This window comes from Rhinopithecus bieti, unplaced genomic scaffold, assembly GCF_001698545.2.
Source record: "Rhinopithecus bieti isolate Rb0 unplaced genomic scaffold, ASM169854v2 scaffold_6944, whole genome shotgun sequence".
Lineage (NCBI taxonomy): Eukaryota > Metazoa > Chordata > Mammalia > Primates > Cercopithecidae > Rhinopithecus > Rhinopithecus bieti.
The window spans coordinates 544,720-565,370 of NW_016805767.1; the positions used below are offsets into that span (position 1 = coordinate 544,720).

Genomic DNA, 20,651 nt, shown 5'->3' on the forward strand with positions numbered 1-20,651 from the left:
AAAAAAAAAAAAAAAAAAAAAAAAAAATTCAGTCTAGGAATATTAAATTGATTTTAAAAACTGAAAATGGAAAAAAGGTTATGTAATTATTACTTTTAATTTTTTTTTTCTTTTGAGGCAGGGTTTTGCTCTGTCACCCAGACTGGAGTGCAGTGGTACAATCATGGCTCATTGCAGCCTTGGCCTCCTGGGCTCAAGTGATCCTCCCACCTCAGCCTCCTGAGTAGCTGGGACTATAGGTGTACATTACCATGCTCAGCTAATTTTTAAAAACTTTTTTGTAAAGACATGGTCTCACTATGTTGCCCAGGCTGGTCTCCAACTCCTGGGCTCAAGTGATCCTCCTGCCTCAGCCTCTCAAAGTGTTGGGATTACAGGTGTGAGCCACTGTACCTAGCTTTAAATATTTTTTTGATATCATAAGAACATCAGGTGAGGACCTCCCTCTTGACAACTTGTTTTCTCAAAGCACTTATTACTACTGTATTTAAATAAACATTTGTGTCACTACTAAGGTTTTTCTCTTAAGTTACAATGCGAGCTACAGGAGATAGGAAAGGGAAAGGTCTTGTCCACAGCTGTAGGCATCTTCCAGCCTAGAACAAGCCCTGACAAAAGGAGGTACTCAACACACCCTGGTTCAAAGAATAAATATATGTTTTACGTAGTTGTAACCGCAGTAGATACAATGGCTTATTCTCCCTTATGGCAAATATTATACCACATTTCTATGAGGCTAAAAGATCTTATCATTTTTGATGGATTTATACCAGACCCTTAGGTAGATCTACCACGGAGTTTTTTACCCTCTCCCTTCCTACACAGCACTGAACCGCCTCCCACTTATTCATAATTATAAAGCATGCCACAGCATGTTTATTATTTCTGCATTTTTATGGATCATTTCCTTAAGATACACTCCCAGGACCAGGATCACAAGTCAAAGGATGGGGACATCGCGAACGCTAATGAAATGCACTGCCCAAGAACTTGGAAAAGGCCAGCACCAGGTCACTTGCCCTCCCCAGCAGTGGCCAGGGGCACTGATTTCATCACAACTTCACCGTGACACATCACGCTTTAAAACTTCGCCAACGTAATACATATAAAATGAACCCTCATGGTTTAATCTGCTTATCTTTGATAGCTGAGGGAACTAAAGACAATTTAAAAGTCCTGTTTGGGGACTCTACTTTTTGCTCACTTAGAAGAAAAGCTTTTCATAAAAAGGAAAAGGCAGTGAGAGTCCCTGAATATACCTGATATCTTGTGATGATTTTCAAAGGATAAGGAGAAAATTCATGTGCATGTGTGTGTGTGTGTGTTTAATGAACCATGTGTGTGTAATGAATGTGTGTGTGTGTGTTCAATGAATCGTGGAGCCTAGCCCATAATTCACTAAAATGTCCACTTTCTGGCAGCGAGGTGCTGGGTGGACCCTGAGCACTCAGTTTGTGAAGTGGAGCTGGTGGCAGCTGTGGTGGCTGCAGTGAGCCTGAGTTAGATTCCATACAGTGGAGTCTGGGCTCCACAATGGTACCCACCCCCAATTCTGCTCATCGGCCCTTTTAAGAAGTTGCCAGCTTCCTGCTGATAGAAACTTAGCTGGGAAAGTGATTGCAATGAGTTTACTCATGATTAGCCACTGATCTGGCTCAACCCAATGCAAATTTATATAAATATATGAATATTGATCACTTAAGGTGGTATTCAAATTCAGCTCTGACTACATGAAGGGCTAAGTGTGGCGGAGGTGGGGGGAAATAAATAAGGGTTCTAAGAAATTCATTCTGATATTTTTGAAAGAACACAGTGTTTTTTTTTTTTTTTTTTTTTAAAAAAAAAGAGTATCTGGGCCAGGTGCAGTGGCTCAAGCCTGTAAATCCCAGCATTATGGAGGCCGAGACGGGCCCCGGAATCATGGGTCCAGGATATGCCGAGACCCGTCTTGGCTAACACGGTGAAACCCTGTCTCCAAACTAAAAAAACAATAACCTACTAGGCGGCGAGGTTGGGCCCGCCTGTAGTCGCCCAGCTAACTCGGGAGGCCGAGGCAGGGAGAAGGCGGCGTGAACGCCAGGAGGCGGAGCTTGGCCAGTGAGCCCAGAGATCCGCACTGCATTAGCCTGGGTGACAGAGCGAGACTCCGTCTCAAAAAAAAAAAAAAAAAAAAGAGTATCTGGCCAGGGGTGATGGCTCATGCCTGTAATCCCAGCACTTTGGGAGGCTGAGGTGGGTGGATTACTTGAGGCCAGGAGTTTGAGATCAGCCTGGGCAACACAGTGAAACCAAGTCTCTGCTAAAAATAGAAAAAATTAGCTGGGTGTGGTGGTACAAGCCTGTAATCCCAGCTACTTGGGAGGCTGAGAGGGTAAAACCGCTTGAGCTCAGGAGGTGGAGGTTGCAATGAGCTGAGATCGCACCACTGTACTCCAGTCTCAGGGACAGAGTGAGATTCTGTCTCAAAAAAAAAAAAAGTATCTTAAAGTATATTTATTGTTACAAGTTAAGATTCTTGAAGCAATTCATTTTGACATCAAGCCCAAATGAAGGGTGTGTCCAATCCATGTTCTCCATCCTCTCACATGTCCTCATGGCTCCCATAACCTGCTAGGTGGACGGTCTCCAGGCAGCCCTCACACCCTGTGTGTTCCTTCACTTTTAGGTGCTCCTTTGACATTGTTCATATCTGGAACCTAGAACCTCCTTCTGCTTCCTCTATTCCCCAGCCCACATTCTCTGTCTCTCCTGCTGGAGGAGGCTAACACCAACTGTGCAAGTCTGTTTTGCTACAAGTCACACTATGAGATGACCTGGGCATTGGTTCCCCATCACCTGGGCCAGGACTGATCCTATGGACCTGCTCCCACTCCTGGGAAATGTGGAGATATGATCATCCAGTATGCCTGCTAAGGCTGATGTCCAGATTAAATGAGATCATAGAAGATGAGCAGCTGGCTGCACTTAAAGGAGCTGGGAAATGGAGCCCAGTCCACTGGGATGGGTCCCGGATTACCAACACACCTGCTGTGGACCTGGGGTAGGGGGCACTTCAACTCCCTTGGCCTCAGTGTCCTGTCTACAAAATGACAGGGTTGGATTAGATGGTTTTAAAAGTCTGTCTTGATTCTGACATTCTGAGATTCTATGCCATTCATATGTAAATGTATCTTTATAATCAAATGTATCTTTATAACTTTATCCCCCTTGGTAAATAGTATCATTTTGGCACAGAGCAAGCACTCAATTGTTGCAGAAACTAAATTAATTGCAAGACCAAATCATAGTGAAAAACACTCCAAAAGCACGAAATAAGAGAGGTAGTGTTTATGGATGTACATGTGTGTATATTCAGAAAACACCCTCACCAATTACAGATACAAGCACTTTGCATTCTTAGGTTATTCACACACATCTATGTGAAAATAGCTTATCCTCTTTCCTTCTGAAAATTCCCAGGAAGCTATCATTCTAACGTTGCGCACCACTAGGGTTTGCCTGGAAACTCCCTGACTAATCCGTCAAGTTCAATTTTTCTTTTTTTTTCTGAGATGGAGTCTCGCTCCATCACCCAGGCTGTAGTGTAATGGCGTGATCTCAGCTCACTGCAACCTCTGCCTCCTGGGATCAAGCAATTCTCCTGCCTCAGCCTCCCAAGTAGCTGGAATTACAGGTACATGCCACCACGCCTGGCTAATTGTTGTATTTTTGGTAGAGACAGGGTTTCACCATATCGGCCAGGCTGGTCTCAAACTCCTGACCTCAGGTGATCCACTCACTTTGGCCTTCCAAAGTGCTGGGATTACAGGCATAAGCCACTGCACCCGGCCCAAGTTCAGTATTTTCTAGTCCCAAGCTTGCTGATGAAATGCACATACTCCGTCACACATGTAAAGCACTCTAACACGTCTTAGAGGTCTGCTCCATCTTCAGGAAAACTAGACTAGGAGTTGGGCTCCAAAGCTGAAATTCCAAGAAAAACACGTAGCAGCAGGGAGGACTGACAGGCATTTTTTCCTAGACAATTTGGCAAAAGAAGCAGCAAGGATGTAACTTCTTTCACATCTTTTAATGGCAGCAGATCAATCTCAAGTTGGGCTTCTCCAGAGAGAAGTAAAGACGAGATGCCAATGACGATGACCACAGCAGCAGCTAATCAGCAGTAGAAGGGATAGTATCAGCTACTGCCACTCTGGTATTACGATATACATAATGGCTTTTATTTCACACATCTCACTTAGTTCTCATAAGAATATCCTAATAGGATAGGTATTATTGTGAAGCTCCATGTTAAAAAGAAACTGAAGCTAGCCAGTACCTGGCCTCACAGGTTCCCCAGCTAGCAAATGGCAGGGCTGCCTTCAACCCCTACCTCTGCCCTCACAGCATGAACTCAGTGGACTTGTAATTATAACAGAGTCACGGCCTGGGAGAGGCAGCACTGGCCAGGCCACCAGGTGGGTGGCCTGTGTCTCCAGAGGGCCCAGCTCACACAGGCAGCTTCTCAGGCAGGCACTGGTCTCAGGTGGGGTCAGCCAGTGGTCCGCCCTGTGGCCCTACCACAGTCCAGCCAGAATGACTGGTCAAACTATTGTTTGTGGCTTTGCAGGAAGCCGTTTGAAAGGGTCATTGAGAAATGATCTTTCTAAATCAAGCTGTACCAATATTTTTATTTCCTTTTATGAAATGCCACATTTAAAGGCATTAGATGGGCCTGTGTTTAAAGCCTGGGAAACAAGTGCCTGTGACTTAAGTTCAGAAAAACAGAAGTGTCCCACTCTCAAAGCAAAAACAACAGAGAACTGCATGACATGTATCCTTCCTACAGCAAGTGCTTGCTCTTGGGACCTTATGGATGTTTGACAAAAAAAGCACATCTAAATCCAAAACACTTTTTCAGACCAATGTCACATGCACTGACACTCACATATCTTAGATCATCTGCTCATGGTTCTAATCATTTTTCGAAACAAGAAATTGGTTAAGGAATTTAGATTGTTAATTGTATGGTTTATAACATTTTAAAAATAAGTGACAAGTCACTTTTACTAGTCTGAGAACTGGCTCTGTGTAGTGTTAGGAGAGAAGAGAAACTCAGAAGCCTGACCCCACAAGGGTCCCCCACCTCCCACCCAATCTACTGCACCTAAATGAAGACAAAGAATAAGAGGCAAAAACTAGAACCCTACTGATCTATGTCTTAGAGTCTCTGTGTATCTATGTACTGGGCTTGTGTTCACCATTCACTTCTTCCCAGAACACGTGATTTGATAGTAAGTAGGGTAGATGGAACAGGAAAGCCCCCAAACACAGTAAGGATCACTGAAGCAAGGAAGTGGAGAAAATACTAGAAAACTGAGTACACAAGGGCAAAACATCCCCCTCTTCACAATGTTGTCAAGAATCAACACTGTGGCCAGGCACAGTGGCTCATGCCTATAATCCCAGCACTGTGGGAGAATAAGGTGGGTGGGTGACCTGAGGCCCAGAGATCGAGACCAGCCTGGCCAACATGGTGAAATCCCATCTCTGCTAAAAATACAAAAAAATTAGCTGGGCGTGGTGGCAGGCACCTGTAATCCCAGCTATTTGGCAGGCTGAGGCATGAGAATCACTTGCACCTGGGAGGTGGAGGTTGCTGTGAGCTGAGATCACATTACTGCACTCCAGCCTGGGCAACAGAGCGAGACTCCATCTCAAAAAAAAAAAAAAGAAAAATTAGCCGGGCATAGTGGCAGATGCCTGTAATCCCAGCTACTCAGGAGGCTGAGGCAAGAGAATCGCTTGAACTCAGGAGGTGGAGGTTGCAGTGAGCCGAGATCATACCACTGCACTCCAGCCTGGGCGACAGGGCAAGACTCTGTCTCGAAAAAAAAAAATCAACTCTGAAAAATGAAGCCCAGGTATTGAAGAGTGGGAAGGAACCACAGATAGCAGTTTCACAGACTAGGAAAGGGGCCGGGGTCTTCAGGGAAGATCCTCTGCCAGACAGAGCAGTTCAGCAGAGGCCACACCGGGAGAACTCGGCTCTGCCAATTGGGAACCTCCTCAGAGCTGGCTCTGGGCTCTGCAGAAAACAGGAAAACCTTGGCATGTCTAAAAATGGGAAGGCCGTCTACCTAAAACCAAGTAATGCTTAGGCAAATGGCTGGTCATTTTAAGTGAAAATACTAAGATCCTAATAACAAGGCCTAATATTAGCAAGAAAAGCACTTATTTTCTATGAGACCTTAAAAGACTGCTACTTCTTTTAGCTTTTATATTAGGTTTTACATAATTTAAATCTTTTATTGTTCAAATTTAATCTACCAGTACTTGTGAAGGAAATGGCCCCTTTAGAATAGCTTCCATCTTAAAAGAGGAGGCACGTGCAGGTCCCCACTGTTGGGACTATCTGGCTAGAAGCGACCAGCTCTACCACAGCTGGGTGTTGGGAGTTCAGTGATTACAAAACTCAAAGGCAGGTTGTCATTTGAAGCTCAGCTGCACAGCAGTAAAAGAGGTTTGAGGTTTGCAGAATGTGTGTCTAACTGAGCCCTTTTTTGCTGGCTCTACCTATTACTAAGACTATTTTCTTAATGAAAGGAAGATGCAGGTGAACTAAAAATAAAAACTGGGTTCTCACAAATAGAATGACTATGCTTACGTCCTCTCTTTTGGTGCTAAAAAAAGAAAAGAAAAGAAAAGAGCTTAATTGGCCATAAAAGTCAAATTGACAACTCATAGATTCTTTCTGACTAGTGAATAATAGCGATGGTGATAATAAATGATACTCTACAGCAGCGTTCTTGAACTTTTGAGCACATAATCACCTGAGGGCTTTTTAGAATGCAGCTCTGATTCAGGGGGTCTGAATTCAGGGAGCTGAGATTCTACATTTCTAACAGGCTTCTAATGCTGCAGGTCTGTGGGCCACACTTCGAGTGGCAAAGCTCTACATTTGACAAATAACTTTTCTTGGTGGCTCTTTAATCAGTCCAGGTGGAAGGGAATCTGTAAGTCACGAGGCCCTTTAGGAACTCATCTTATTCCAGCATATCAAGTGGACTAATCCTTTTTTTTTTTTTTGAGACAAAGTCTCATTCTGTTGCCCAGGCTGGAGTGCAGTGGCACGATCTCGGCTCACTGCAACCTCCACCTCCCAGGTTTAAGAGATTCTCCTGCTTCAGCCTCCTGAGTAGCTATGAGGCACCCACAACCACACAGGCTATTTTTTTTTTTTTTTGTATTTTTATTAGAGACATGGTTTCGCCATGTTGGTCAGGCTGGTCTCAAACTCCTGACCTCAGGTGATCCGCCCACCTCGGCCTCCCAAAGTGCTGAGATTACAGGTGTGAACCACTGCGCCTGGCCTCAACTGGACCAATCTTGATGCACAAAATAGCACTATGCCAGGTAATATATCATATGTCACTCAAAATGTAACTGGCTATCAAGTTCATGATGACTGTTTGCTTTTGAACTTTTCAAGAAATGTTTGCCAGTTGCCTGGTACACTGGAAGCTCAACAAATGCCTGTAGCATAAGGGAATGAATGAATGAATGAACAGAAGGAAGGAGGAGGAAACTCAGTGAATTTGGCTCCCTGCTGGCCCCTGTGCATATTGAGACCATCTTGTAAAGCATCTTACTGGTCATATTTTGAGATGGGGGGAACAAAAAAAAAAATCATCAGCAGACTTGGGGAGAGAGAATCAGGGTGGGGGAGGAGGAGGAAGAAGAGAAAAGAACAGGGGCAGCAGCTAACCATTGGAGATCACTGAGTGCCAGGCACAGTGTTGAAGTCCTTTACATGAACTACCTAATTAGTCATCTTAAAACTTTGTGAGTTAAGAATTAGAATTAGAAACTGGGAAACTAAGGCACGAGAAAGTAAGTAATCCAAGATAATAGAGTTAGGAAGGTGGGCTTAGGGCCTGCTCCACTGCAGCCTCAGCATCAAAATCAAATCCTCAGGGCAGCACGACTGGCTCCGCCACCAGCCACAGCAAGCCCTGACCCTACTTCTCTGTTAGGTTTTGCAAGTAGTTAATACTAACGGATTGGGTTGGTTCAGCAGCCTCTCTAAATCAGGTGTACACACAGCTCAAAAGACATAACTGTTATTTTATTTTATTTTATTTTATTTTATTTTATTTTGATACAGGGTCTTACTCTCTCTCCCAGACTGGAGTGCAATGGCGCAATTTGGGCTCATCGCAACCTCTGCCTCCCAGGCTCAAGCGATTCTCCTGCCTCAGAATCCTGAGGAGCTGGGATTACAGGCACACGCCACTAACGCTAAGTTTTGTATTTTTAGTAGAGATGGGGTTTCACCATATTGGCCAGGCTGGTCTCGAACTCTTGACTTTCAATGATCCACCCGCCTCAGCCTCCCAAAGTGCTGGGATTACAGGCGTGAGCCACTGTGCCCAGCCATAACCATTTTTGGCACCTGCATTTTTATTATACTGATATCCTTGATATACCCTAGCACCAAGCTCCACATTTGCCAGCTTTGTCTGATGGTTGGTTGGTTATTTATTTGTTTATTTTTGAGACAGAGTCTTGCTCTCTTGCCCAGGCTGGAGTGCAATGGTGCAATCTCGGCTCACTGCAACCTCTGTCTGCCAGGTTCAAGCAATTCTCCTGCCTCAGCCTCCTGAGTAGCTGGGACTACAGGTGTGCACCACCACGCCCGGCTAATTTTTTGTGTTTTTAGTAGAGATGGGGTTTCACCATGCTGGCCAGGCTGGTCTCGAACTCCTGATCTTGTGATCTGCCTGCCTTGGCCTCCCAAAGTGCTGGGATTACAGGCGTGAGCCACCACACCCAGCCATCTGATGGTGTTTTTAAATTGAGAAATAAAACAAAGAACCATAATGAATACTAAGATGACAATTTTTTGAGGGGGGAAACTAAAAAAGTTCCAGGAACATGTAACGAACTCACATACCCCTTTACACAGAAGGATCAATTGTTTGTATTTTGCCTCATTTACTTGATGAGTTATTCTCATCTTTCTCTCTCTATATACACGTCAGCATATATGTCTGATACATATATGTCACTATATCTTTTTCTTGAATCATTTGAGAGTAAGTTATATCCATGCCCCTTTGTTCCTAAATACTCCTGTGTTAGTTCCTAAGAACAGGGGTCCCCAGGTTGTGCTCTCCTTACGGGAATCTAATGCCTGATGATCTGAGGTGGAACAGTTTCATCCTGAAACCATCCCTGCAACCCAGGTCTGTGGAAAACTTTTCTTCCAGGAAACTGGTCCCTGGTGCCAAAAAGGTTGGGAACCACTGCCTAAGAACAAGGCCATTCTCTCACATGATCACAAGCTAATTATCAACTTCAGGAAATGTCAATGTTAATACAATACCTTCATCTCATTTACTATCCACATCCAATGCTGCCATTTGGTCCAGTGATGTCTTTTATAGCCTGACCCACTACGTTTTAATGGCTGAATGCATATTAAGAATTAATATAAGTAATTAAGAATTAATATGAGTAGAGTGCTTTGGCATTTAGAAAGCCCTTTTCCTACATTAACTCATTTGCTTCTAGCTTTGCCTCTCTGAGGTCAGGTAGCAGCTCTATCCTTGGTTTACCCAAGATAGAAATGAGGCTGAGGGGACGTCAAATCCAAAGTAGTGCTCGGGCCCCATTCTCCCCTCACATCACTGGTTGGTATTCATTTTAAATACTTTATTTGTCTTAGTGTCAACCAGTAGACTGACTACTAATCCAAACATTTTGTTTTTGAGACGGGGTCTCTTGCTCTCACTTCCAGGCTGGAGTGCAGTGGTATGATCTTGGTTCACTGTAGCTTCAGCCTCCTGGGCTCAAGTGATCCTCCTGCCTCAGCCTCCCATGGAATTGGGACCACCACACCTGGCTAATTTCTTGATTTTCTGAAGAGATGAGGTGTCACTATGTTGCCCAGGCTGGTCTCAAACTCTTGGGCTCAAGCAACCCTCCAGTCTCCCAAAGTGCTGGGACTATAGGCAGAGCCACCTCACCTGGCCCCCTCAAATATTTTAAATTCCAAAAATAAACGAATATAGTTCAAGTGCTTGTCTCTCTAACCAAAAATAAATGAGTATTGTTTGGGTGCTGTTGCTTCATGTTAGCATCACAGATTCTAATTATCACCTGCAGCTACACATGCAGGAAGAGTCCTGAGCTCCCCAGGGTCTGAGAGCTTGGTATCAGTTGGGAGGCCCCTGATGGGCAAGTAGGGAGCCCTGGCTTCCTCGGTGCCCACCCAGCCCTTTTTGTGGAGCCCACCCCACCACGCATGCCAAACTTAAACCCACAACTGGCAAAAAATCCCCAACCCCAGGCTTGACTTGAACACAGAAAGCCGAGACACGATGGGGGTCTCTTCCAGGGCACAGTGAAACATTAGCATGGTGAAACTCCATCTCTGCTAAAAAACGTTAGTTTGGGGGCAGGGAGGCAGTTTCCCAATCCTCAGTAGTAGCCTAAAAAGAGATAAAAACTCATGAACTTGACTACTGAATAGAGAAGTACTGGTTTTGGAAATGGAACTATTGGGATTCAAATCATCACTCTTCTACTTAGTTCATTTGCCTTGGGCAAGTCACTGGGTCTCAATTCCATCATCCCTGCACCCAGATAATAACACACAGCAAGCAGGAATGCAGTGAGGTGGCCAGCACAGACTCCGGAACGTGTGAGGCCTCTGGCTCCTAATGGTTGAAAGCACAGAAAGCCTCCTCCAGAGTATGGCCCCCTGCAGCGCGAGCCTTTGCCTTTCGCACAACCCCCACACAACCCAGAGTTTGTAGGCGTGAACACAATGTCAGCAAGGTAGGGGGCTGAGGTTAAAATTCTGCATGACTGTCAGGAATACAAAATAACTGATCATCTTTTCAGTAGGGGCTGTCTCTGGTGACAGGGAGTTGAATTTTTCTTATGCGTGGCCCTCTGTTCTTGGTTTGTGAATGTAGAAGGAAGAGTAAAATATTTACCTTTTCCAAGGCCTCTCTGTCAAGCAGTTCTTGCACAGCTAGCAGCTTGATGCTGTAAGAAAAAAATCAAAACCACACTTGAAAAACCAATCATTTCACGTCACCAAGGATCATCAAACAAGTCGCAAAAACAAAAGGCTGAAATTTCATCCTGCATTTCTATGTCACCTGCCATCTTAAGGTGACCTTTTGTTTAAATCAAAATGACCGTTTTGAAAGTATTTACAATGTTTCTACATTTGAAAGTAATTTTTACCATATGATCCAGCAATTTCACTTTTAAGTATATTCCCAAAAGAATTGAAAGCAGGAACTCGAATAGGTAATTGCACACCAGTGTTCACAGCAGCATTATGCACAATAGCCAAAAGGTAGAAACAACATAGATGTCTACCAACAGACGAATGAATAAGCAAAACGGAGTACATACTTTTAATGGACTATATTACATATCCGTAACAAAGAACATTCTGATACATGCTACACCGCAGATGAACCTTGGAGACATGCTAAGTGAGATAAGCCGCCACAAAAGACAAATACTATACAATCCCACTTACATGAGGTATCTTAAGAGTAGTCAAATTCACACAGGCAGAAAGTAGAATTGTCAGGGGCATCTGAACCACAGCGATTCCATCTTGAATAGGGGCTGGGTAAAATAAGACCAAGACCTACTGGACTGTATTCCCAGGAGGTTAGGCATTAAGTCACAGGATGAGATAGGAGGTCAGCACAAGATTCAGGTCCTAAAGACCTTGCTGATAAAAGAGGATGTGGTAAAGAGGCTGACCAAAACCCACCAAAACCAAGATGGCCACAAAAGTGACCTCTGGTCACTCTCACTGCTCATTACATGCTAATTATAATGCATTAGTGCTAAAAGACACGCCCACCAGCACCCTGACAGTTTACAGGTGCCATGGCAACATCAGGAAGTCACCCTACATGGTCTAAAAAGGGGAGGAACTCTCAGTTCTGGGAATTGCCCACCCCTTTCCTAGAAAAGTCATAAATAATCGACCCCTTGTTTAGCATATAATAAAGAAATAACCATAAAAATAGCTAGCCATGTTTTTTCTTTTTTGAGACAGTCTCACTCTGTCACCCAGGCTGAAATGCAGTGGCGTGATCTTGGCTCGCTGCAACCTTCACCTCCTGAGTTCAAGCCATTCTCCTGCCTCAGCCTCCCGAGTATCTGGTTTTACAGGCGTGCGCCCCTACATCTGGCTAATTTTTGTATTTTTAGTAGAGACTGGGTTTCACCATGTTGGTCAGGTGGGTCTTGAACTGCTGGCCTCAAGTGATCCACCCACCTAGGCCTCCCAAAGTTTTGGGATTACAGGCGTGAGCCACTGCGCTTGACCTTAGCCAGCCATTCTTTATTCCTTTACTTTACCATAAACTTGCTTTCACTTCATAGATTTGCCCCAAATTCTTTTTTGCACAAGGTCCAAGAACCCTCTTTTGGGGTCTGCACTGGGACCCCTTTCCAGGAACCGAATGGTGCTTACCAGGGACTGAGGGAGAAGGAGAATGGAGAGGTATTGTTTAAAAGTATGGAATTTCACTTTGGGATGAAGAAAAAGTTCTAGAGGGCCAACGCAGTGGCTCATGCCTGTAATCCCAGCACTTTGGGAGGCCAAGGCAGGAGGACTGCTTGAGCTCAGGAGATCAGGAGCAGCCTGGACAACATCACAACGTGTCCGGAATTGGTGGGTTCTTGGTCTCGCTGACTTCAACAATGAAGCCGCAGACCCTCACGGTGAGTGTTAGTTACAGTTCTTAAAGACGGTGTGTCCGGAGTTTGTTCCTTCTGATGTTTGGACGTGTCCGGAGTTTCTTCCTTCTGATGGGTTCGTGGTTTCGCTGACTTCAGGTGTGAAGCTGCAGACCTTGGCGGTGAGCGTTACAGTTCATAAAGGCGGCACATCTGGAGTTGTTTGTTCCTGCCTGTGGGTTCATTGTCTGGCTGACTTCAGGAGTGAAGCTACAGACCTTCACAGTCAGTGTTCCAGCACACAGACCCAAAGAGTGAGCAGCAGCAAGATTTATTGCGAGGAGCAAAAGAGCAGCAAAAGAACAAAGCTTCCACAGCGTGGAAGGGGACCCCAATGGGTTGCGACTTGCTAGCTCGGGGGGTGGGGGGGGGGTTGCCTGCTTTTATTCCCTTATCTGGCCCCACCCATATCCTGCTGATTGGTCCATTTTACAGAGAGCTGATTGGTTCATTTTACAGAGAGCTCATTGATCCATTTTGACAGAGTGCTGATTGGTGCATTTACAACCCAATTAGCTAGACACAGAGCACCGATTGGTGCGTTTACAAACCTTTAGCTAGACACAGAGTGCTGACTGGTGCGTTTACAATCCTTTAGCTAGACAAAAAAGTTCTCCTAGTCCCCACCTGTCCCAGAAGCCCAGCCGGCTTCACCTCTCACTGGTACTGGCCAAATGGGACTTTGCCGCACCCGGGCACTCCAGCAGCCCAGAAGGAGCTCATCGCAGACAATCAAGAGAAAAAGAGGGGAAGTGAGAAAGAGACAGAGCTATCTGCTATCATGGCCAACTATCCCGCGAAGAGGGAACGGCAGTCCACGCACGTGATTCAGCCTCCGATCAAGCCCAGCAGAGGCTCCAATCAAGCCCAGCAGGGCTTGCTGAGCCTGCGCTCACCTGAAACCCGTGGGGAGCGCAGCGCACAGTCCCGGCTCCTGCCCGCGCCTCTCTCTTCACACTTCCCCTCTAGCAGAGAGAGTAGACTCTGGCCTCGGCCAGCCTCAGAGAGGGGCCCTCATAGCGCAGTGGCGGGCCGAATGGCTCCTGGAGCGCGGCCAGAGCTGATGCGAGGGCTGCTCGCACGCTGTCACCTCTCAACAAGACCTCATCTCTACTAAAAATACAAAAAATTAGCCTGGTGTGGTGGTGCATGCCTGTGACCCCAGCTACTCGGGAGGCTGAGGTAGGAGAATCTCTTGAGCCTGGGAGGTCGAGGCTTGCAGTAAGCAGAGATCACGCCACTGCACTCCAGCCTGGGTGACAGAGCGAGACTCTGTCCCAAAAAAAAAAAAAAGTTCTAGAGACAATGAATGGTGCTGATTATACAACGTAAATGTACTTTATGCCATGCCACTGAACTGTACACTTAAAAAGGGTTAAAATGCTAAATTTTATTTATAAACATTTTGCCATAAAAAATTATAAAACTGTCTGATAGCGACTTACTGTGAGGAATTTGAATACATTCAGAAGAATATAAAGAAAAACAGTCACCCAAATAGCTAAAGCCATCACTTGCAAAGGGACCCTGCTCAGCCACTCATTTGTTTTCCAAACATTGACAGTGCACTGTGTGCAAGTGACCAAGGATCCATGATTGCTATGGCATTCCCTGCCTGGAAGGCACTCACAGCCAGTCCAGAATATGATGTACTATATGCCAAATGGGCACACAGAGATGCAGAGAGGAACCGGGCCCAGCCGAGGCCAGAGGATTCCTGGAGAGACCAGGTTAGCTTTGTCAGGGAACGAAGGCTGGGAAAAAAGGCGATCACAGAGGAGGTCTATAGAGGCACCAAGGGGAGAGATGACCTGCTGGTTTCCAGTGCAGGTGCCTGAACTGAGGCTACAGCCAGCAACCAAGGTGACAGGATTGAGAAGTGCATGCAGGTTGACAGGGGAGGTATTTTCCCCTTTTGACATGTTGCTTTTGAAGTGTTCATGGACACAATGAGCAGGTGGTCAATGCTGTGGGGAGGCCTGGGCTGGAGGCTGTGGGGAGTCCTGGGGGAGTCCTGTTGTTGGAGGCTGTTGGGAGGAGGCCTGGCCTGGAGGCTGCGGGGAAAACTGTGGCTGGAAGGCTGTGGAGGCTGTGGGGAGGCCTGGGCTGGAGGCTGTGGGGAAGCCTGGGCTGGAGGCTGTGGGGAAACCTGGGCTGAAGGCTGTGGGGAGGCCTGGTGGAAGCTGTGGGGAAAACCTGGGCTGGAGGCTATGGGGGAGGCCTAAGGTGGAGGCTGTGGGGGAGGCCTGGGCTGGACTCAGCACACAGTAAAAGCATGAGAGCTCCAAGGGGCTGTTTAGGGAGTAGGTCAGCTGCAGATGGTGTCACAACACTCCCTGCCCACCCAGCTAATGTGTGAGTGCTCACTGGTCATTTCCTCCCCACCTCCAGCAACCTGCACAGGTTCTACAGAATAGAAATAGGCCCACTGTGAAGCACATGGCCCCCTCCAAAGGGATTAGACAACTTTTTCTTTTTCTTTTGAGACAAGGTCTTACTTTGTCACCCAGGCTGGAGTACACTGGCACCATCTTGGTTCACCGCAGCTCTGACCTCCAGGGTTCAAGCGATTGTCCTGCCTCAGCCTTCCAAGCAGCTTGGACTACAGGCGTACGCCACCACACCAGGCTAATTTTTGTATTTTTAGTAGAGATGGGATTTCGCCGTGGTGCCCAGGCTGGTCTCGAACTCCTGAGCTCAAGCAATTTGCCTGCCTCAGCTTCCCAGAGTACTAGGATTACAGGTGTGAGCCACCACATCTGGTCAGAATTAGGCAATTTTTAAAATTCACCTTAATGTATAGAATTATTCATACCCTTTGTACAACTAAGCAAACACTGTCTCACCAAATGCAATGGCTAATTTAAAAGCAGCTTCAAGAAGTGTAATAAAAGTTTTCACGGCTTATAAGAAACCACCACCACCAACAACAAATCAGGCCGGGCATGGTGGCTCACACCTGTAATCCCAGCACTTCGGGAGAACAATGCAGGTGGATCACTTGAGGTCAGGACTTCAAGACTGGCCTGGCCAACATGGTGAAACCCTGTCTCTACTAAAAATACAAAAATTAGCCAGGCTTGGTGGCGGGCGCCTCTAATCCCAGCTACTCAGGAGGCTGAGGTGGGAGAGTCGCTTGAGCCTGGGAAGCAGAGGGTGCAGCGAGCTGAGATCGCGCCAGGCACTCCGGCCTGGGTGACAGAGCGAGACTCTGTCTCAAAAAACAAAACAAAACAAAACAAAACAAAACAAAACAAAACACCCACCAAAAAAACAAAACAAACAACAAATTAGCAAACATCCAGGCTAATGGACAGGAGTGTGGGCATTCTCTCTGCTCCAACCCCGTTGGCTTTAGTTTCATCTCTTAGGCAGGTTTGCTTTTGTTGTTCCTCTGGCTTGGAGGGGTCTTCCCCAGGATCTTTCCAACACCATCTGTCTCATCCCCTCATTCCAGTCTAACTGGGAATGTCATCTCCTCCAAGCAACCTTCCCTGGACACCCGAGTTAAACCAGCATCCCAGGTCACAATATGTTATTTTTTTCGGTGGTCTTTGTGCTACCTTGAAGCATGAGTTTATTGGGGTGCTTTTGTCTGTCTCCTCTCAACAAGCATGGAAGCTCCTTGAGGCTGGGGACTGAGACATTCTTGCTCATAATTACATTTGTGGTGTCAACTGGCACATGGAAAGCGCTCAAGGAATTTATTTGCTGACCAGGCCTGGAGGCCTTCAGGCCAAGTTGCTATCATAGCTCACACATTCCAGCCTGAATGGGTAATAGCAAAGGCCATGCCTCGGTTTCTCCTTCTGAAAAGAATGCCTCAAACAAGATGGCTGGGTGGATCCTCCCTTGGTGAAAGGTGCTACGTGAATTATGTAACAGACTGTCATTCATGAAATATGCCTGGTGGCAGGTCAAGGCCATTGGCCACTCCTCAGCACATTCTGATTCCCACTGTGCAAATCTAGATTCCAGGTCACCAGTTTGGACAGCAACTTATATGCTAAGTTAGGACTATCCAGTTGTAGCTCAAATTTCAGAAGCCTAATCTGCCTCTGAAATAACCATGATAAATATTTATACTGGAGGAACTTTTCAAATAGTCTCCCATTCCTGCCCCTTTTATGGTCATGAAGTCCAATTTAGTATCAGGCATCAGATGGCAACAGTTTAGAGAAAAGGTCTCAACACTGTTCAAATATTCAGCTCTATTTTTCTCCCTACTATTCACTAAGATACTACAATCAGCCACAGAACAAGATTTGAAAACCAACAATTTCAGGCTCTGACATGAAAATGACATTAAAATAACTTCAGCTGACTCTGATTTAAGTCAAAACCTGAAGGATGCCACGTCCTGCTCTCATCACTTTACTGTCCTCTAGAACACACCTGGCACGGGCCTGGCATGCACAGTGCTACCCTCCAACCCCCAGCCTCCACAGAACTCTCCCCCACTGAACTTAGATTCAGCTTCCAAATCCTTCTCAACAGTCCAGTGAGCCACAACCAATCTACTGAAATTGGCATATGAGATAAAAACCCATTTATTATCTGCTCTAAAACCAATACCAAATAGTATTAATGCATTAGGAGTAGGGGAAGGGGCAAAAACAAACAAACAAAAACCAGAGACATTCCTACACGACTAAAACCCAGCAAGGGCCGGTGCAGTATCACGCCTGTAATCCCAGCTTTCGGGAGGCCGAGGTGGGCGGATCACGAGGTCAGGAGATCAAGACCATCCTGGCTAACACGGTGAAACCCCATCTCTTCTACAAATACAAAAAATTAGCTGGGTGCGGTGGCAGGTGCCTGTAGTGCCAGCTACTCGGGAGGATGAGACGGGAGAATTGCTTGAACCTGGGAGGCGGAGGTTGCAGTGCGCCAACATTGTGCCACTGAACTCCAGCCTAGGTGACGGAGCAAGACTCCGTCTCAAAACAGAAACAAAAACAAAACAAAAACAAAAAACAAACAATCCCCAGCAACATAAATGGGATAGTTTTAGGGGCAGGGGGAGAGAAGATGATAAGACACTCAGATCTACACAGTTTGTGTTTCAAAATGAGAGCAATGCATACTAATATTAAGAAGCTACTGCTAGAGCTGTTCATAACTTTGGATTTCTTCAGAAAGCTGTTTTGTCCTCCTGAGAGCTGCAGTCCTTCAGGGTATTCTGAGATGCTTCCTGTTATATAACTGTCCTGATTTTATTTCTAACCTTATTGGAAACCCTTCCAGTTTACGGTATTTATTTCAGTATTTATGATATCAGATTCTTCTAGTATATCAGATACTCCCTGGGAGGAAATTTCAGACATATGAAGGAGCAGTAAACCCATGTACGAAATCCTCCACTTGACACCATCTAACTTTTTGCCCTGAAAGGGAATCTGATATCTCATATTTTCTTTTTTTTTTTTTTTTTTGTTTTCCTCTGTCGCCCAGGCTGGAGTGCAGTGGCCGGATCTCAGCTCACTGCAAGCTCCGCCTCCCGGGTTTACGCCATTCTCCTGCCTCAGCCTCCCGAATAGCTGGGACTACAGGCGCCCGCCACCTCACCCGGCTAGTTTTTTGTATGTTTTAGTAGAGATGGGGTTTCACCGCGTTAGCCAGGATGGTCTTGATCTCCTGACCTCATGATCTGCCCATCTTGGCCTCCCAAAGTGCTGGCATTACAGGCTTGAGCCACCGCGCCCGGCCCTCATATTTTCAATTCTGCCCCTTCCTCCCTCCTTTCTTCTGCTGATTCCACAAACTTATACTGAATACCTCCCTTTATTTCGGAAACTGGCATGTGTCTGGGGGACAAGATGAACACACAGTTCCTGCCCTCAACAAGGGCCCACAGGGGTTAGGAAGCTGCTTCAGCATATGTCCGAGGAAGAGGAAAGTGTCTCCCTGAGGCTCTCCTGGGTTCCAACATGGACCAGTAGAGCCGGGCCTAAGAGGTTCTGTCTCTTAGCGGCCTGGAGCTTGGTCCTCATACTCTGAGAACAGCAGAGCCCCAAGGAGATGAAAGGTGCAATGAACTATAATTTCTTTTTCTGTACCTTACATTGAGAAGAGTGGCAAATCACACAAAAGCAGCTGATAGCGGTGATTTATTTAGATCAATGACAGCTTGAAGGGCAAGTTCTGAAGTCAGGATGAGCAACACTTAGAAAGACCTAGAATGCATGCAATTAAGATCTATAATGGGATTAAAGAGGGTGATGGGGAAAGTGCCAGGCAGACACTGACAGCACAGAAGACGGGCAGCAGCACTGAGGAGACAGAAGCCAGAGGGCACCCCTGCAGTCCAGGATGGCATGGGACACAGACCGCATGAGGTTTGATGGCCCCCAAAAAGACAGCTATGGGATAACTCTATGGATGCTTCAAAAGCACTTGAAGGATAAACTCTCAACTATAGAGACATTCATGCTTCCAGAATAGATTATGACCTAAAGGATACTAGAGTAAGGATTCACCCTGGCTCCCTTTCTCTGAGGATTCTGGCACTTTGGGTTCCCATTGCATTTATAATAAATTTATTATAGTATAGTCCATGAGACACAGCAGTATGTAACAGATAGAGAATGAATGCTATATGATGGATCCATTCATTCACTGTATGGATAAAAGATCTAAGGTTATGCACTATGCACCAGGCACTCTTGGGTGCTAGGGACATACTGATGAGCAAAAGCAGCCTCTGCCCCTAGACATCTGAGTCTATTGGAGGAACCAGGTAAGTGCATCAGTCGCGTGATGGGCACTCTCAGGAGGCAAACACATGGTGCCATGTGCCTGCTGGAAGAGCATGAACAAAGCTGGGAGGCTTCCTGGGGAGTGGCCTGTCAGCTGACACCTTCAGGCCTGCACAGCAGAGGGGAGGACGAGAGTGTTCCACATAGGGTAGCAGGAACAGCAACAGCGAAGGAACGAGGGGACAAAGTGAGCATGGCCTGCTCAGGGACTGCACGTCGACCAGGGACATGGGGAGGCGGGGCTGAAGGTGGGAGGTAGGAATTCAAGGATTATTCTGCAGAAACAGGTGGGGCTGGCCCTGCTGAGAGGGTTTGTCAAGTCACATCAAGGAGTCTGGCAAGGAGGAGTCACAAATAATTTAGGGCAGTGATGTGGCAGAGGTCCGGGGGCACAGAAAGTACTAATAAAAATATGGCCATGGTGTGAAGAATGGATGGGGATGGGGTGGGGGTGGCAATGCTGGAGGTGGAGAGACCCAGGACGGGTCCAGGTAAGAGATGAAGGTGGCCTGTGCAGGCAACTAGCACTGGGCTAATTCTACACGAGTGAGCAGCTGGTAGGGCCTGATGAATGAACGGATGACGGGAACAAGAAAGAAACATCACCCCAGTTTCCACCTTGTGAAACTGGGTGCTGAAGGGACCATCTACTTAGGGTGCCAAGCAGGGCTGAAGATGTGAGTCTTCTCTTGGACACACTGGGGTTCGGGGCTTTAGGACCTCTGAGTGGAGTTTGAGGAGGTAACTGGCTGCACCTCAGCAAGTCCTGGGCTATAGATTTGAACATCAGGAGCGGGAAGATGGTGACGAAGGGGAAAGACCATCTAGGAGGCTGTAAGGACAGAGAAGATGGTCCAGGATAGGGCACCCAAGGGCCATCAACATTTAACAGCTGGAAGGAGGAATGGGAGGCTGTCATGGAAGCAGCCAACGGACTGTCAGGCAGGTAGAAGGGAAACCTGGAGCACACGGCTGGCAGCCATGGGGAGAGAGTGCTGCAAGAGGGGAGGGAGCCAGTTGTTCAGAATTTACAGAATGCCAGGCAAGCAAAGGCTGGGGGCATTGGAGACAGCAGCTGCAGGGAGTGGTGGAGATGATGACAGGTTTCAGACGGTGAGAAGTGGAGAG

At 46.5% G+C, this 20,651-nt stretch overlaps 1 protein-coding gene across 1 annotated transcript in view; it reads right to left on the reverse strand.

Moving 5' to 3' along the window:
* The window catches only part of EEPD1 (endonuclease/exonuclease/phosphatase family domain containing 1), a 146,294-nt gene that overhangs the window by 51,163 nt on the left and 74,480 nt on the right, over positions 1–20,651 (reverse strand). The window contains exon 3 of the mRNA XM_017873714.1: positions 10,986–11,037. Within this exon, the coding sequence (XP_017729203.1) occupies positions 10,986–11,037 (52 nt within the window). The remainder of the gene's footprint in view (positions 1–10,985; positions 11,038–20,651) is intronic.